This window comes from Alosa sapidissima, chromosome 24 (assembly GCF_018492685.1).
Source record: "Alosa sapidissima isolate fAloSap1 chromosome 24, fAloSap1.pri, whole genome shotgun sequence".
Lineage (NCBI taxonomy): Eukaryota > Metazoa > Chordata > Actinopteri > Clupeiformes > Clupeidae > Alosa > Alosa sapidissima.
In genome coordinates, this window is record NC_055980.1 from 26,824,812 (window position 1) to 26,842,677 (window position 17,866).

The 17,866-nt window shown below is 40.3% G+C and overlaps 3 protein-coding genes across 8 annotated transcripts in view; all 3 read right to left on the reverse strand.

The window, feature by feature from the left end:
* LOC121700218 (NACHT, LRR and PYD domains-containing protein 1 homolog) overlaps positions 1–3,159 on the reverse strand; it is a 44,394-nt gene extending 41,235 nt beyond the window's left edge. For 3 of the 5 annotated variants that reach the window (XM_042083044.1, XM_042083045.1, XM_042083042.1), the window contains exon 1: positions 1,545–1,948. The gene's annotated coding sequence lies outside the window, so the exon portion shown is untranslated. Of the gene's footprint in view, positions 1–1,544; positions 1,958–3,148 lie in introns of those variants that run through there. The other 2 variants (XM_042083043.1, XR_006027135.1) reach the window with 2 other exon arrangements.
* LOC121700216 overlaps positions 1–17,866 on the reverse strand; it is a 1,725,899-nt gene that overhangs the window by 928,113 nt on the left and 779,920 nt on the right.
* LOC121700229 (protein asteroid homolog 1-like) lies at positions 12,312–16,481 on the reverse strand. 2 transcript variants are annotated; one of them, XM_042083076.1, is made up of 4 exons: positions 13,768–16,481; positions 13,432–13,615; positions 12,970–13,138; positions 12,312–12,805 (listed from the first exon to the last, which is right to left on the reverse strand). In XM_042083076.1, exons 1-4 carry the CDS (start codon positions 14,992–14,994, stop codon positions 12,562–12,564), a joined length of 1,824 nt encoding a protein of 607 aa, XP_041939010.1. In that variant the 5' UTR covers positions 14,995–16,481; the 3' UTR covers positions 12,312–12,561. The 2 variants fall into 2 exon arrangements, with proteins under 2 accessions (XP_041939010.1, XP_041939009.1); XM_042083075.1 differs by having other exon boundaries at positions 13,432–13,639.

Below are 17,866 nucleotides of genomic sequence, written 5' to 3' on the forward strand. Positions count from 1 at the left end.
CTCCTGGAAAAAAAATGTTAGTGTAGAGCCCTGCCTCTGAATCAGCTGTCAATTATATGGGTGGCCATTTTGAATTTCTTCAAAATCTCACTTCCTGTTTGTCACCCCTTCTATGATGTCTTAGGATCACCCAAGGAATATATATACCAAACTTTAAAAAGGTTGTTTAGGTGGTGATTGAATTAGCTGCCAAATGTGTGGCGGGAAGCGCAACATTTTTCAATTTCTTTAAAAAATTTGGGCACCCTTCTAGGATGTCTTAGGATCACCCAAGGAACATACATACCAAATGTCAAGCAGCTGTTTAAGAGGCTGTTTAGGTGGTCTTTGAATTAGCTGCCAATTTTGTGATGGGGAGTGTGATATTTTTCAATTTCTTTAAAAACTAACTTCCTGTTTGAGATAATTTGGGGCACCCCTTCTAGGATGTCTTAGGATCATCCAAGGAACATATCTACCAAATTTCATGCTTCTATCCACCGCGTAACGATTTTTTCACATAATCTCCCCTAAGCGCTTAAAGAACTAAGTGCATGTTCTTTCATATCGAGCATGTCACATATCACACACATATTGAGCACAGCTGAAGATGCACTGTCACAAGATAATAAGCAACTCCTCTTCGACGGTAACCGATTGTCAGTCAATAGTGAAAGTAACTAACTGTGTAGAACTGTTTTGTCGTTGACTGACACCACAGTGAAGTTAGTTTCACTTTGCCAATGAGTTCAAATAATGGACGAATGCAAATGTGTGAAGGCTATAGGCTACTATGCTAGGTTTTAGTAAAGCATGGTTTAGTGGAATAACTGTTCCAGGGGTGGAGTGGGGCATTAAAATCCACCGGGAAAATTCTGACAGCACCGAATTTAAAGTAGTTTAATTTACTTTGAATAGGTTTACATATAGGGACTATATAGGCTTACATATAGGGACTAAAATCCCTGCTTTAATGCTCTATAGTTATGTTCTATAGAATAATATTCTACAGTATGTTGAACATGTAACTCCTGCAATCTGATGCTCAGCCTCAACACAAGGGCACATAACAGTATATGCCATAGACTGTATGTGCTTGCAATGACTGCCTCAGTCATTGCAAGCGCCTCTGATTTATTAATCACCACTATGTGGATACTGTTTTTAGAATTGATTTAGATTAAGTGTTAGTATAATTTGTATTTTAGTATATTTAGCATATTCTTTATCTTCTACTGTCCTTACTGCTTAGTTGTGTTTTTATATTATATATTTTAATTACTCTTTCTGCTGTTAAAGAATGTGTGTGTGTTGTATGTATGCTGCTGCTGAGACCTTGAATTTCCCCTGGGGATCAATAAAGTATCTATCTATCTATCTATCTATCTATCTATCTATATAGAACTCTATTGTATATAAACTGTACATTTGACTGCCACTAGTCACTATGTTCTATAGTGTTATTTTAATGAATGCAGTCATTTGCTGTGTATACAGTGATATGCATTAATTATGCATAATCTTAACACTTTTTGTAAAGAAGCTCATCACAAAGTAGGTCTTACCTCAGTCTAGTGCTTCAGCAGTGAGATTGAAGTTGTTTTTCCTCTGCTTCTCAGACTGGACACTTCTGCCGTAGACAGAATTTAAATGACAGGAGAACAAGATCTCTGAGTGTTTCACTGTAAACAGAAGAGCTCCTCTTCAGAGAGTTACGGAGGCCATTTTGTAGCAGTCCCTCGTGTGGAATGGCTGATCTACTGACTTCACTTCCTCTCTCTAGTGCTGGAATCCTGAGTGCTGAGTCTCTGGATTAGTCCTGTTCTCTCAGTCCTCACCAGTTGTAATACTGTTGTACCAGTTTAGCTCCAGTTCACACACTAAACGGTTACCATTCTATCTGACATTCATTTCCAACAGAGCTAGAGAGAGAGTCAGACCGTAGAAAACAGACTCTGAACAAAAGAGGGAAGTCCAGCTCAGGTTTATGGTCTTTATGTCTCTTAATGATTAACCTCCACACCTGCGTTCATGGGGCGTGTTCCAACCATTACAGGGACGAATATACCACAATTTGATAAGGCCTAACCAATCAGAGCAATGAAATAGCTAACCCCTGAATCCATCATAACATCCTTCTTCTCTACAAATGCCTTAATCACTGTTTTCCACTTGTTTATTAAAGTTGTTGTGCCGGCAATATCTTGTACCAGAGACAGGATAGAGATGTAAACATGTAGCTTTTTGCTGTAAACAAATTCAACTGGTAACACTTTACGCTAAGGGTACATTATCGTGAATTCATGCATGAACTGATTCATTATGACCGCCACGCAGCGAAGCGGCGGTCATATAGGTTTAGTAAATTTTTTTTTTTTTTTGCATGGCCAATTTTCCGTCAAGGATTCCCGTGACACTGAAAGACCGGGGTATACGAAACTTGGTGGGCATGTAGCCCCATATGGATAGCATGGAACCATAGTTTTTCTGTAGCCCCCCCCCGCTGGACTGGACCCCCTAAAAGGAGGGTAGGGCAGACACAGTTTTCTGTGAATATCTCCAGAACCGTAGGGTTTAGGAGGTCCACCTTTTTTTCCTATGTTGATCTCAAGGGGCCATGTCAACCCATTCCATAACCACTCATTTCATGTATAGGGCCACCTAGTTAAAAACAAAAAAGTAAAAATGAGGTGTTGTAATCGCAGGTATCTGTGACCTAACATGGTCGAAATTGGAAGTGTAGGATCATTATGACACCCTCTGAATGCACACCAAGTTTCATGGAATTCCGTTTATGGGGGGCCATACAATAAATTAATTAGTGACCGTACACCAACAGAGTTTTCTGTGAATATCTTGAGAACCGTAGGGCCTAGGATGACCAATTTTTTGTGTCCAGTTTGCGTCAGTTTTTTTTGCGTCAGTTTGCCTCCACGGGTCATGTTAACTCATTCAAGCCCAATTCAAGAATTTCTCAGAATTATGAACAGGCAAAATGGGGGTGGGGTTGTATAAAATGTATTTTACATGTGAAATCTACGAACTAATCATGTTTTGGTACTTGTTGTCTAGCAGATACCAGTGAGAATTGAGTGTGCATAATGCAATTCAGTGAGACAGTTAGAATCCTATTTGCCTTTCACCTTTTGTTTTTAGCCAGCAGCCAGACCAGCAAATACCCTAACTTTGCTGAATAACTGAAGCTAAGCAGGTTTAGTTAGTACTTGGATAAGAAACCTCCTTGGAAGAGTAGGTTCCTGCTGAAAGCGGTGTTGCTGGCTGGCCAGTAGGTGGCACTCTTCCCTGAGGCCAAAAGCCACCAAACAAATATCAATCCCAATGTCCTTTTGCAGTGACAGGGACACTGTACTGCAGGAGATGTTTTCCTTTGCATGAATGTTAAATTGAGGTCCTGACTCACCATGGTTGTTAAAGATCCCATGGCACTTATCGCAAAGAGTAGGCGGTTCCCTGATTTGCTTTATTTATGTACACATACATAAAGACACACACACATGCACACTCACACACACACACTACACATGCACGCACACATACATGCACACACACGACACGCACAAACAAGCACACAAACACATAAACACACATACACACACACACATGCACCCACACATACAAACACACCTACATACACAAACAGTCCAACCGCAATCCTGATTTCAATCAGGAAGCAGGCCCCAAAGACGGGATGAAGGAGCCTACCAGCTATCCCACACCTGGGACACAGTCCTGCAGGGCCCCCCCGGCTGTATGAACCCCCCCCCCCCCCCCCCCCCCCCCGAGCACCCCAGGGGACACGGCCATCACACCACATCAGGTGGGATGGGGAACTCCATATAACACAGCTCAGACCACGTCACACCACATCAGGTGGGATGGAGAACTCCATATAACACAGCTCAGACCACGTCACACCACATCAGGTGGGATGGGGAACTCCATATAACACAGCTCAGACCACGTCACACCACATCAGGTGGGATGGAGAACTCCATATAACACAGCTCAGACCACGTCACACCACATCAGGTGGGATGGAGAACTCCATATAACACAGCTCAGACCACGTCACACCACATCAGGTGGGATGGAGAACTCCATATAACACAGCTCAGACCACGTCACACCACATCAGGTGGGATGGAAAACGCCATATAACACATCTCAGACAACGTCACACCAACATCATGTGACACCTCTGATGAAGGCTACAGAGGCAAGGTAGCCGAAACTTGTCAGGTACACAATTTTACCTTATTGGCTTGTACAGAGAAACAGTAAGAAATAATTCTATCAAGTACTGAGTCCTTCGCTCTGAGGATGCATGCGTGTATCCTCTGCGTGCTTGGAACACCCACAATCCTGTGCGCACATGGTTTTTAATAATGCACCTGCAGCTTATATACTAAGTATACTAAGAAGAGGCCTTGAAGGAAGGATTTGACTCGGCAGGTCTTGTTTTACCGAATCCTCACAAATCCTTGACTTTGAGAAACTGTTAATGCAACAGACCTCACAGCTCCACACACACAATCCCCCATCATTTTCCCTGGATAACATCCCGGGATGCGTCCTCCAACTGTGCCACTGAACTGACAGGCATTGCCACAGACATCTTCAGTCTCTCCCTCACACTGTCTCCAGTCCCAATACATCTTCATCCTGTTTTAAATCCACATATTTTTCACACCAGAAACCTCTCTGATGCGTCGTGTTCTATACGAGCATTCACACCAGAAACCTCTCTGATGCTCTGACGCTGCTGCAGCCATTCTGCTTATTGAAGCATCTCTTCGCTGTTTTTCTTTTTTTTTTTTTTTAACATTATGTTTATTGGATTTTTCAAAATTTACACATACCATACACATACACATAACTCTTATCAGGATCTACATATATGCATGTGCACAAGTACACACCTATACATATATACACATACACATATACGTCCATGTCAAGAAAAAGAAAAAAAAACCCTGCTTTTTACTTAAAACAATACTGTAGCATGAATCAGTTACTTGGTAGACTTCTAGGTAGATGATTTTCGAGGTATTCAGTAAATTGACCCCATAGTTTGTAAAAGCTCTCAATTTTCCCCTTGTTGGCGTATGTTAGCTTTTCCATGGCTATGCAGTTGGAAAGGTTCTTAAACCATAATCTCACTGAAGGTGTCTCAGTGCTCTTCTGAGGTAGCAATAGAGTGCTTAGCCTGTAGTGAACATACATTAATTATCTTTTTATGAGCACCTGACAATCTTATCTCAAGTGGAAAAAGACCAAGGATGAAAATATTAAGGCATGCAGGAAGTGTCACCGAGGTCAGACAAAGTCCTTACAACCTTCGCTGTTTCTCTTTTGAATGGAAATGCTTCCAGCACACTCACATGTCATGTAAACAAATGGGTGGCGCTCCTCTCTCTAGCATGCACAGGCTTTATGCAGCACACTCACATGTCATGTAAACAAATGGGTGCCGGTGTTCTCACTCTAGCATGCACAGGCTTTATGCAGCACACTCACATGTCATGTAAACCAGTGTTTTTCAACCTTTTTTGTGCCACGGCACACTAAATGTCCCACGGCACACTAACATCCTGTGTGAAGAAAAAATAAACATACCATAGCCTAAAATAATACACAGATATGGCCTTATTATGGCTTCTATACAAGACCTGCTCAATAAAACAAGCACCCTCTGTTTCATTTGTAGGTGACTATATCTAATTTAATTGTTGTTATGAACTGGATATGTGATGATTCTGTGAATACTGGATATGGGGCCCCCATTGTACAATGCCTGCATACCACAAATAGTGCAATCATACAATTAATGAGTGCATGTGGTTATAAATTCTTTGATGCAACAGTTGCTTTTCTGGACCAGTGAGTGACATTTGGGTAATTTTCTGCGGCACACCTGATGATCTCTCACGGCACACTAGTGTGCCCCGGCACAGTGGTTGAAAAACACTGATGTAAACAAATGGGAGGCGCTCCTCTCTCTAGCATGCACAGGCTTTATGCAGCGCGGCTGTTGTGTTGTGTTATTCAGGGGATGTACAGCAGATTTTATTGTTGGATTGTTGGTGTCGGGTGTTTGCCGCCGGTTTGCCGTTTGTTTCACGCAGCAGACCAATTGTCTGGTTAGCTGCGATTTCGCTCACTCATTACAAGAGAACAATTCCATAGTGTGGTACCCACTAGCTTGTCGTCCATCTGCCATGTCGTATCCGCCTGTATAGTGCCCATAATCTGGTTAACACACACATCTACTCACAACACTCAGACTTCTGTCACCACCCCATTGCGGAAGTGCGCTCCGCGCTTTAGGATATTCTTTTGGTTGTGTTGTTTCTTTATGCCTTTTGGTTATGTATGTATTTATAGCAGACATATGTTTTGTTCATTATATACTTTGCTGTTATTTTCTATATAATTGTTATGTTGCTTTATGTTATATACTATTGAGTCATAGTTTGAGTGCTTCCCTAGTTTAATGGTGTGCCTCAATCATCCCCATATGGGCCAATTTAGAGTAATTGCTGGGGCTATTTAATGGGGTAGCTCAGTTCCCATTTGCTGCGTGGTAGGTGAAAGACTCTCCTGTTGTGAAGCAGAGGAAGTGTACTAGGCTGATACTTTGGACTGTGCATTGTTTGTGCTATTTTTGTTTGCTTTTGGTAGGAAAACGTATTTTGTTATACAGAAGACACAAAGGGGCTTAAGGCGCTCAGGAGGCTTCAGATAATTCCTTGCTCAGGTGCATGACGAAGGCCAATATGGCCGTAACCCGTAGGCCCATGTGGTTTTAACCAGTTCTTTTTCAACCTCAGAGTGCCTCTGCAAATTCTTTTTTCTTAGTATTTTGTTATAATTTGAGTTAGAACCAACATCCAGCTCTCCTGCAAGTGCCTTTTCTCCATTACCCCCTAACTCACTCACAACCCAACACGTGGGCTGACCGCCCGGTTGCTCGCAGTGTGTACACCTGTGAAAGGTAGGACAAGACAAAGTGTCCGAGATATTGAGTTGGGCTTAAAATCGAGAAGTAAAACAGACATTGTATTTGTAGGCTTTGTTTATATACCCAAACAATAGGTGATTGTGATTGAACATTTTAAACTCTACTGTGGACTTTGTGTTGAAATGTGTCTCTGCAGAAGTCACATCAGTTTTCACGCTAGCTCACCTACACTCTTTTTTCTCTACTTTATCCGTCTCCATTCAAACCTCTCACCCCATCTCTGTCCCAACTGTGTCCTGCAGAAAGAGGGCTGGATCAACTAAAAAAGTCCTTGATTGACCTTTGTTGAGGGGAGCAGCCATACCAGGCACTCCATAAAGATGCCTGGGAGAGTCTCAGGGTACGCCCCCCCCCCCCCCCCCCCCCTCTCTCTCAGACCAGGAAACAGTTTATCAATATACTGCTTATCATAATAACGGTTGAAAAGAGTGCTCCTAATACTCTCTTAATAACTCCTAATACTCTTAACATTTAACTAACTCAGTTACATTCATGATTTGTATGTCCATGGTTTTTGTTCAAATTAAAACTCATTAATTGTTATATATTATATAACATACTATTATTGTCATCATCATCATCTTATTATTATTATTATTATGGTTCAATAAAATTAATATCAGTTTGACATCACAGAAGGGATCTCTCAGTGCCACATTGCCCTCTAGTGGAGGAAGTAAGCCACAACACGCCTCCTCATTTCTAAGAAGCTTAATTGATACAGTAATGAAAATAATGTGTGTCATGGATGTTTAGCATTGACATTTTTATTTATATTTATTAATTATGTTGACACTCTGATCCAAAAGGAACACAAACTCAACAGTGGTCCATCTGCCTAATTAACCAATAACAAGAGCAACTGCACACACACACACACACACACAATTTCAAAATATTCAAAATTAGAAAAGTACATGGCAAATGATGCCAAATGATGCCAAAGGAAAACAGAATATACATGTGATTTAAAAAATATGCAAAAGTACCAGGAACATGTCATCTGAAGTATAATGAAAATAAAATACATAAAAATATGTGGTTAGTATATAAGTATATAAGTATACTCTTTTGATCCCGTGAGGGAAATTTGGTCTCTGCATTTATCCCAATCTGTGAATTAGTGAAATACACTCAGCACACAGTGAACAGACATTGAGATGAAGCACACACTGATCCCGACGCAGTGAGCTGCCTGCTACAGCGGCGTTCGGGGAGCAGTGAGGGGATGACTTTGCTAAACCTGCCAATGACTAAAAATCAAAATATGCACAAAGCATATAATTCACTGAGCGATATCGGCTACCTGCTTAAAGGGTCAGCAGACACAAAGTGTTGGGCAGACAGGGCATGTTATCTGGTCTGCATGAACAAAATACACTCACATGGTATTGAAATCCATGTTTCAGTTCCTGAGACAACAGTGAGTAAACGTTATGAGGAAGTTGAAATGTTATCAGAGTTATGTTATGAGTTATACAGAATTATAATCATGATTTTATTCAGGTCAGGTCAGGTTACTTTATTGGTACCCATAGGTAAACTAGGTTTACAGTCTAGGAGGCAGGACATCCAAGTATAAGTATATATACTCTTTTGATCCCGTGAGGGAAATTCTGTAGCCCTGACATGGAGCTGTTAGCTGTGAGTTTACGTCCTTATTATCTACTGAGGGAGTTTTTTTAAGTAAATTTTTTTGGCTTTTTGCCTTTATTCAGATAGGACAGTGAAGATAAACAGGAAGTAAGTGGGAGAGAGAGGGATGGGGTGGGATCGGGATACGACCGCAGGTCGGATTTGAACCTGGGTCCCCGTGGGCACTCGGACCCGTACATGGTATGGGCGCTGTAGCCTGTTGTGCCACAGCGCCCCGCCCCCCACCATGCTGAGAGACAATGCAGTTTACAACCTCTTCAACATATCCAATTGTATTGATGTTTTAACTTGTATGTATGTATATGTGTGATATATGGTTATATTATGAATTGCTGTACATGTTGTTCCTATTGTTCATATTACATAGCCATATTTATTCTGCTCTTATAACGCAACTGCTAATACACTGCACATATTTATATTTAATTTATGCTACTCTAAACCACCTTCTGCAAAATAAGTGTATACTACTGTCTACACTGCACTATGTTTCTTGTCCTGTCTATGCACCACCTGCCTATACTGTGTATTTCACATTGCACTTTTCTGCTTTTTTGCACTTCTAGTTAGATGCAAACTGCATTTCGTTGTCTCTGTACTTGTTCTCTGCACAATGACAATAAAGTTAAATCTAAACTAATTTAATCTAAAAAATGATCTGCCTCTGCTTTGCCTCTTTACGGATCATGCTATGAATAACAGCAGCAATGTCTGCAAAAGTTGAGACATTGTTATTGACCTTCTGGACTAGAGACATTCCATCAATGATTGTTGCTGTATTATATTCATCTGGAAGATTATCTGATAGTGATGCAAGTGCTTTGCAAGTGCTGCTTTAGAGGTATTCCTTGGGGTCCCCTCAGGTGTCGTCAATGACCATAGTTAAGGTCCAAGAGGGTGACAAAAGACTTCTCTCATGTCTTTAACATGATGGTCTTGCCATGTGCCTGTGTTTTCTTTTTTGACTCATGCTCGTAAATGTCTTTAACGTTTGCTTTGTCAATGTATCATGGAATTTGTGCTTAGGTGTATCTGACTTTAGCCTCTATGTCTTGAACTTGCATCTTTGCATATGAGCCTGAATCAGATCATCCCTTTGCTGTTGCTGTGTCTGCTGTAGTTATGCAAATGAACTCATATTCCTCTGAAAATGGATTGATCCAATTTCAGTTTCTGTCTCATCAGATCTAACTGTAGAATTTTTAAAACTGTTGTAAATGTCTGTAGATCAAGTCTTGGAAAATAGTTATTATTTCTTTTCAATGGAAATTATTTTAACATCAGCTGAAAGACAATTTTAAGTATAATAATAATAATAATAATAATAATAATAATTGTATATCCCGGTAATTATAACAATGTGTAAAGTATGAATATTTTCACCAACCAGTTCATCTACATCTCATTCCCACATTCTTACTAGTCAAAAGTACAACTGAAATGTATAATGTAGATCATTTTAGCACCTGTGATGCAATTACCGTAATTTCCCAACTATTAGCTGCAGCTTACACATTGTTTTTGCAAAATTTCTTCAGCTATGGGGTTAATACACGGGGGCAGTTATGGTATATGGTTTTGTTTCTTTTAACTTGCATAAAACACTGTCCTGCGGCTTATACACAATACGGCTAATACACAGGAAATTACTGTATGTATTTAATGTGTCCTGGACATTATAAAATTATAATATTTATGTTAAGCTGGGTACATGTGGTGATGTCAACGATTTTCATATGGTATTCCTTGAATGTAAAGGTAACATGTGATTGGTTATCATGATGTTTTGATCACTTGGAATATCTCTTATGGGTAGTTTCAATAAAATACTAATTTACTGAATTTTGGAGGGGGGGTGTTTCCGAATAGTACATTTACAAATAGTAAATAGTAGCAATGCAGACCTATGTAATTATTTGTATTTCAAGTCTCTGCTGGGAGGTAGGAAGGTAGAAATACATTGATTAATGAGGAAGTGGGCATTTCAATTAGTGCTGCAACACGTTGTGTCTCTGAAAACGTAGATTTGCACATTATTACACATAAATCTTGAATTTTATCAACCAAAATGAAGGGCAAAATCACATAATGATTCAAAATATGTATGCCAACATCAAACACCACATATGAATCAGTAATAATGAGGTTGGGATTATTGTCTGGGCTCTTATGAGTGGTTTAACAAAAAAAAGCCAATAGGCGGAATTTCCTTTTATCAAATCAGAGGTCAACTTTGAAGGCCTGTACAGCCACAAAGCTACAAGATCCAACTTGCTATCATACCTTTTTATACTCCAGAGATATGTAGCTTTCAGAAAAATATAGTGAGAATTTGCCCCCCCCAAGTGGTAGTGACACGCCCCTTTTTGGGCCTGTGGCTCATGGACTATATGGTTATATTATGAATTGCTGCTGTAACACCATAATTCCCCTTTGGGGGTGAATAAAGAAGGTGATTACACCTGCAAGAAAACCTAAAGCAGCCCCTATAACAGCCCCTGAAAGAGCGAACGGAAGCATCTTGTCAATTAATAATGTTAATATAGTGACGCTAGAATCGGCATGGCGGGGTTTCCTGAGCACACACGCAAGGGGGAACAGAGCCCCTGCAAGAGCACCCAGAAGAGCTGCTGCTTTTATAACAGTGGCGCCACCTAGAGCAGCCGCCGTGTGTGCAAGGGCTCCAAAAACAGCTCCTGCAAGAGCACGCACAGGAGCCCCCGCACCTACAAGAGAAGCTCCTAGAAACACAAGAGCTGCTGCACCCGCAAAAACACACACAGCATCGGCACCGTCGACTAAAACTGCAAAAGCACCTAACAGAACACCAGAGAGAGCACCCAGAAGAGCAAATCCAAGACCGAAGAAAATGAACATAAATGTATTTTCTTCCGCGGTGTGTTCAAACGCCCGGTCGGCTAGCTCACTATATCCGCACAGTAAACATGCAGGAGGAGCACCTACACCTACTGATGTGAATGAGGTAGGGAGATTTGCAGGTGGTTATGCGAATGAGAAGTCTTTCTGGAACATTCACTCTGAACTTGAAGGTATCCGAAAGCTCTTTATGTTGTCTGGAATGGCATTCCATTGTGTGATGGCTTTAAATGATAATGCTGACTGTCCAAAGGTCGTATAATGAGAGGGTAGAGTTGTTAGGGCTTGCAGGCAAACACCCAAATGCAGACCAGATACGTTGCGTAGTTCCATTTTTATTATTATTTATAGATAATTATATTACCGGTATATATTATTTTACAAGCAGATAAAAACATTACATAACAGCCAAAACATAAAAGATACAACCAAAAGCACGTAGACCAGCCTACAGGAAAGCTGCTGCACATGAACTCATTCAGAATATTTTGAAAGCATAACAGCTAGATGTTCTGTCTTCTCATTTTGTAGACAAAAATGGAGAGATTTTATTTTATTTTATTTTTATTTAATGCAAAACATTTTAGTCTCGTCTTTTTTAATGAACAATAATGCATCTTAAGATAGTCTTAGTCAGTGATTCAGGACATTAGTGCAGTCTCATCATCGTCTCGTCTTAGTCATGGAAAAAATGATGTTGACAAACATATTTCCTCTCATCTCGTCTGACGAAATTAACACTATTTGACACATGTTGTGTTGGGCAGTTTATTCCGACGACATAACACATAATCAACACAGACTGTTATACTGTGATAACGGAAAATATCGGTTATAACACATAATCAACACAGACTGTTATACTGTGATAACGGAAAATATCGGTTATAACACATAATCAACACAGACTGTTATACTGTGATAACGGAAAATATCGGTTATAACACATAATCAACACAGACTGTTATACTGTGATAACGGAAAATATCGGTTATAACACATAATCAACACAGACTGTTATACTGTGATAACGGAAAATATCGGTTATTTTCTAACAATTTATTTTCTTCTTCCTCCTTCTTGTTCTTCTTTCCCTTCCTAGATTCCCTTACTCCTTTACTTTGAAGAAGTAGTTCTTCAAATAGTATTCTCTGTGTTTCATTCAGTGAGTTCTTTAGTTCTGTGACGGCATTTTCTTCTGTCTTAATTTTCTCTGTCAGCTGGTGCACAAGAGGTCCACAGTACAGCCTGACAAAGAATAAAAAATAAAAAAAAACTGTTAAAACATAATTTTCTAACTCATAACAACTATATTTTCATGACATGCATTACTGCTGTATGAGATCCTAACACACCTCATTGTGCACAAGGAGGAACATATTATGCAATGCTGACACTGGTGTGGTGTTTACCGATAGCATGCAGGCTTAGGCAGTGGGCAGCACAGCAGCTGGTTCAGATGGAGGCTTTGCCTCATGCAGACCTGCCATTGGCTGAAGGCGTGAGCCACATGGAGATCCAGTTGCCTCCTTTCCCCCTCAACCTTGATTGCTCCCATCTCCTCCTTAAATGCACCCGGTTCTGAAAAAAAAAAAACATGATAAGCTTTCACAAGAAATCCTCTTCTACCGACTGAGAAGCATCACATTCTGCAGGTCTGTCCATCACAGATACACTTAGGCAACTATCATGTATATAAGTGAAACTGAGAGGAGAAATTAAAATTGTGTGATATATTACAAAGATATAATTACAATATTACTATTTACAGGTTATAAAAAACGTTTGACGTCCATTATGTTGATTTTGCTGGTACATTTAATAACAACCAGTGTTGTACTCATGTTACTTTGTATGTGCGCCAAGACACTAACCTGCATTATGGAGTTCATATAGAAACCCCAGCAAAAGGGCATGAAGATAGTTGATATTTGCAGGTGATGAGTGGTGTCCTTGGCGATATCTCCACCAGTAACTGGCCACACAGAGGGGCAGCTGCAAATGTTTGGGGATGTTTTTTAAGTCCAAGCTTTGAACATCCAGAGCTTCCTTCAGTACCTGTTGACGCAATTTCAGAGGGGCCTGCACAGAGTTATTATATGGACAGATATTTGCTTTTATGTTATACCCTACCTAATAAACACACCACAAAAATCACCACCTATTATCTGTCAGTGTAATTAAACATTTTCATTAATTAACCTCTGCACCTTATTCAGATGATGTAGTTGCAGCTTATTTTGTTCATCCTTGTTCCCACTTATCAGGAGAGACGTGACTTCATTAACCGAAACCACAGAGCCTCCCTTCTTCCTGTCATACTCAATGCAAATAGCATTCCCATTCCCTAGTATCAGTCCATAGAAGTACTGCCTGATGCGACGAGCAGCATGGTAACAGCTGGGCTGTGAAAAGTCCTCCACAAGTGGGGTCAACATCATTTTCTTATGAATCCAAACATCTCTGACGAAGGAGGTGAGTTCTCCGTTCTGAAACTTTTTAAGGAACCAAAAAGGAAGTTCGGGAAGTTCAGGAAGTTGAATGGTATATTTTCCAATGGAATGAAGGAAAAGTGTACTTTCATCAGTTTTACTAACAGACGCAAAAGCTTCTGTTAGAGACTTCTTTCTTTTCTCAGAGACATTCAATCCTGTTAGGTCTACTCCCCCTAAAAACTTGAGGATTTCTTGTAGCCGCGTAATGTTATAAGTCTCTGACGGCTGTGATGGAAGCTGTACAAACTCTAAACATGAGTAATCATTTCCTGCTATTGAAGCAAAGACTGGCATGAGAGCCGGGTCTAACCTAAAATGCTCACAAAACTTTGAAAGTTTGTAGCGCTTGGCCAGGAATTCCCCATTGTTCTCGTCTTTCCACTGAAAGTCGTCTAAAGGCAGGAAACCCTCACGCAAATCAAAGATGTAAAAATCTGAGTCATTAGATAGAGCAGGACAGTTCAGCTTATTTGCGAGATGAGCAATTGTTTGGTCTGCCTCCCCAAAGCACTGTTGAAATATTATGTCTTTTTCCCGTAAGATTTGTATAAAGACATCTTTGATGAGTGGTGGTAGGATGCATTTTTTTGGCACAGTGCCACCAGAAAGTTCTGTTGCTATTTCACTTGCTGTCTTCAGCTTATCTTTAAGGCGAGACTCGAGAGTCTTTTGCTTGTCAGGATCCGAGCCTCCATCCAGAATGACATGGCACTTAACTTTACATCGAAGCAGAGTGTCAAAGAATCGACAGACTTCCTCTTTGAATCCAGAATAATCGCCACCATGGTTCTTGTCCAAATCTGATTGAAAATACAAAGAATAGAACAGACTTGAACCGTCAATGATCATCATTTGAGTCATTTGTGGAAATGAATAACTTTCCAAGATGGAGTTTAATTCATCTTTAGCCTTGATGAATTTTATTAAGCCTCTGACCCCCATGATTTCTTGAAGTGTGAAGAAAGGAGAATGATCAGCTGCAATATATATACCAACCCGACTACACACCCAGATCTGGGCACATGAGCCTGTCAGACTGCTCAGACTCCTTGTTTTTTTCTATTTCTTTCATCTCTGATTGGTGGAAGGTGTATGTGTGTGTTTGACTGTAATCTGCTGCTCCCTGTTTAATGTAAAAAGTGCATATTGTTTTGGGACTGCATGTGGCAGAGTGTATGTCTCCTGCTGTTCTAAATAATGTTTGGAGGCAATGAACACTGGATGCATTTGCACACTAAGCCACATGTGGGGAAACAGCCTTGAAGACCTGTACCCACAGACCTACTGCATGTTAAGCTGTTTTATAACCAACAATGAATGCTAGCTCTCACCATTTTCCCCCCTATATATTCTATTCTGTATATTGTATATAGTACTTCCTGACGTGTTTCAATGATTCATATAATATATTGTAGCTGTGCTAAATGTGTGCTAAAATGTATTATCCTATCATATTTTCTCTTCCGTCTAGTTGCCCAGTGCATGCCCATAGGGGTTATGATGTTTATAATTAGTTTACATCTTTTTATGCCTCATTGTGATTACAGTCAGAAAGTCAGCTGTAATGTGTTGTCACATGTTTTTTTTTTTATGTCATTCTCTTCCTGTACCATCCCTGAATCTTTGTGTGACAATGTCTTGAGACTTACTTACTGCCCTTTATGCCTCTTGGCATGTCTTGAGAGATAAGGGGGATACTATGCGTGTCACTGTTCTGCATGGCTGTATCCCCTGCGTCACTAGTTATCTGATCTGGGTTGCCAGGTTGGCACCACTCAGGGACTGATTCAGTGTGGTCTAAGATGGGATGACCAACTCCATCTCTTGGCAACCTGGAAGGAGTCATTCCACATATTACATGACTGTTTTGTTTTCCACATATTTCTTCGTGTAACTGACTATGACCTGACTATTTACTAGTTTAGTCAGAACAGCTGGTGGATCTTTATTCTCTTTCTTCATGCTGTCTCGCCCTTGATGCGCATCATTGTAAATAAGACACTGTTCCTGATTTCCCTTGAGGCTATAAAGCATAAACCTGTTCTGATGTTCAAGACCTTTGTGTGGCTTTGTGTTGCCACACTGAGAGCACATGCCATGTGCCGTGTTTCCACAAACAGCATAACCTGTTATATAACGTGTCCTCACATAACCTGTCAGGTTAATACAGACAAATACACTTTATGATGGAAATTGTTGTAAAACACACAGATTTATTCACTTGTGTTGTGCAAATATCTTTGAACCAATACTTTCTTTTCCAAAAATCTGCATTTGAGCTTTCATCCTTTCACTTATGATAGGAACTACTAGCCCAAATACTGCTACTGTGATGGGACAGCATTTCACAGGTGAAGGTTTCAGCTGTATATCTTACAGATTTGGTAGTCTATTAACTCATTGAATGCCAAGCTGTTTTCGGGAGCTTTGTCCTAGAGTGCCAGCAATCTAGACCATTGTTGATGATTTTTGTACAGCCACAGCATATTCTGTGTTATAGCTATGAACACATACAATAGCTCAATTAAAAGGTGAGACTTTAAGCTCTCGGTGGGTGCAAACCGTGTATTTCTACACGCCTCTGTTCCTGAGAAATCCCAAGCTAAACAGTGGCTAGTTTTCATCAAAATCGCTGTTTTTTTTTCTAGAAATGGAGATATAACGTCTTTCATGAAATATGAAGTGTTGCCTGTTACTTACTTGTGTAAACTTTCCGGGAAGTGATCAGCGAGACCTGGCGAGACTGCCACCTAGTGATAGACCCACGAAAATGGCCTGGTTTTGACCTGACGTGCATGCGTCACTGATTCGACCCAAAGGGGCAACCGAGTTATGATGAAATGTTCGGTAACACTTTATTTTAATGTGTCGCTGTTACAGTGTACCTACCTAATTAGGTACAGTGGTACAACCTGTGTAACAACATGTACTATCAGGTACTATCATTGTACGTGCATTATATATTTGTGGGTACCTACATATAGTTGTTACATTGTAATACTGAGTGCTTTTACAAAACTTTGCCAATTTGCCTAAATTTTCATCAGAGGCAAAGAGCTGACCTGAGACCTGCTGGATGGGGTAAATCTGGTAATGATAGATTTGATATACAAACCATTCTTAGCTCCAGTCAAGGCCTTATTGTCTTCCACAAACAGCATAACCTGTTATATAACGCGTCTTCACATAACCTGTCAGGTGCACATGTAACAGCTGTGCTGCTACAACCTTGTTACTCTTTGATACAGTGGAATAAACCTATTAAGTGTACCAGTTAATTACTTACATGTACATATGATATGTATGTTGTGTAGGGATGCACGATATATCGGCAGTTAATTACTTACACGTACATATGACATGTATGTTATGTCGGCATGCACGATATATCGGCGGCCGATATATTATTAGCCGATAAGTAAAAAAATGAAAGTATTATTATCGGTCCGATAACAGAATTCTGGCCGATAATTTGCGCCGATATTTTTTACCGTCTGGCTACACTGAGCTAGCCTACTTGAGCTTGGTTGGCTGTCCTTTTCCTCAATATAATGTCAGCGGTGTGAATGTATTTCACCACTCTAACAAAATCTGTGGATATGCGTTCATTTGGGAATCTGTGCATCTCAAAATCCTCTCGTGAATGATCCGCCATTTAACCTTACCAGAGCGGAGCTCAGCCCTATATCTAGAGCCGTCTTGTGCTGGTGTGTTTGCACTTTACCGCGCTGGTCGGGGAAACAAATAAACAAACTCGTTAGTGGGACGAGTACATATGTAGGCTTAGTTCTAAGTTGTGTTTTAGTATTATATT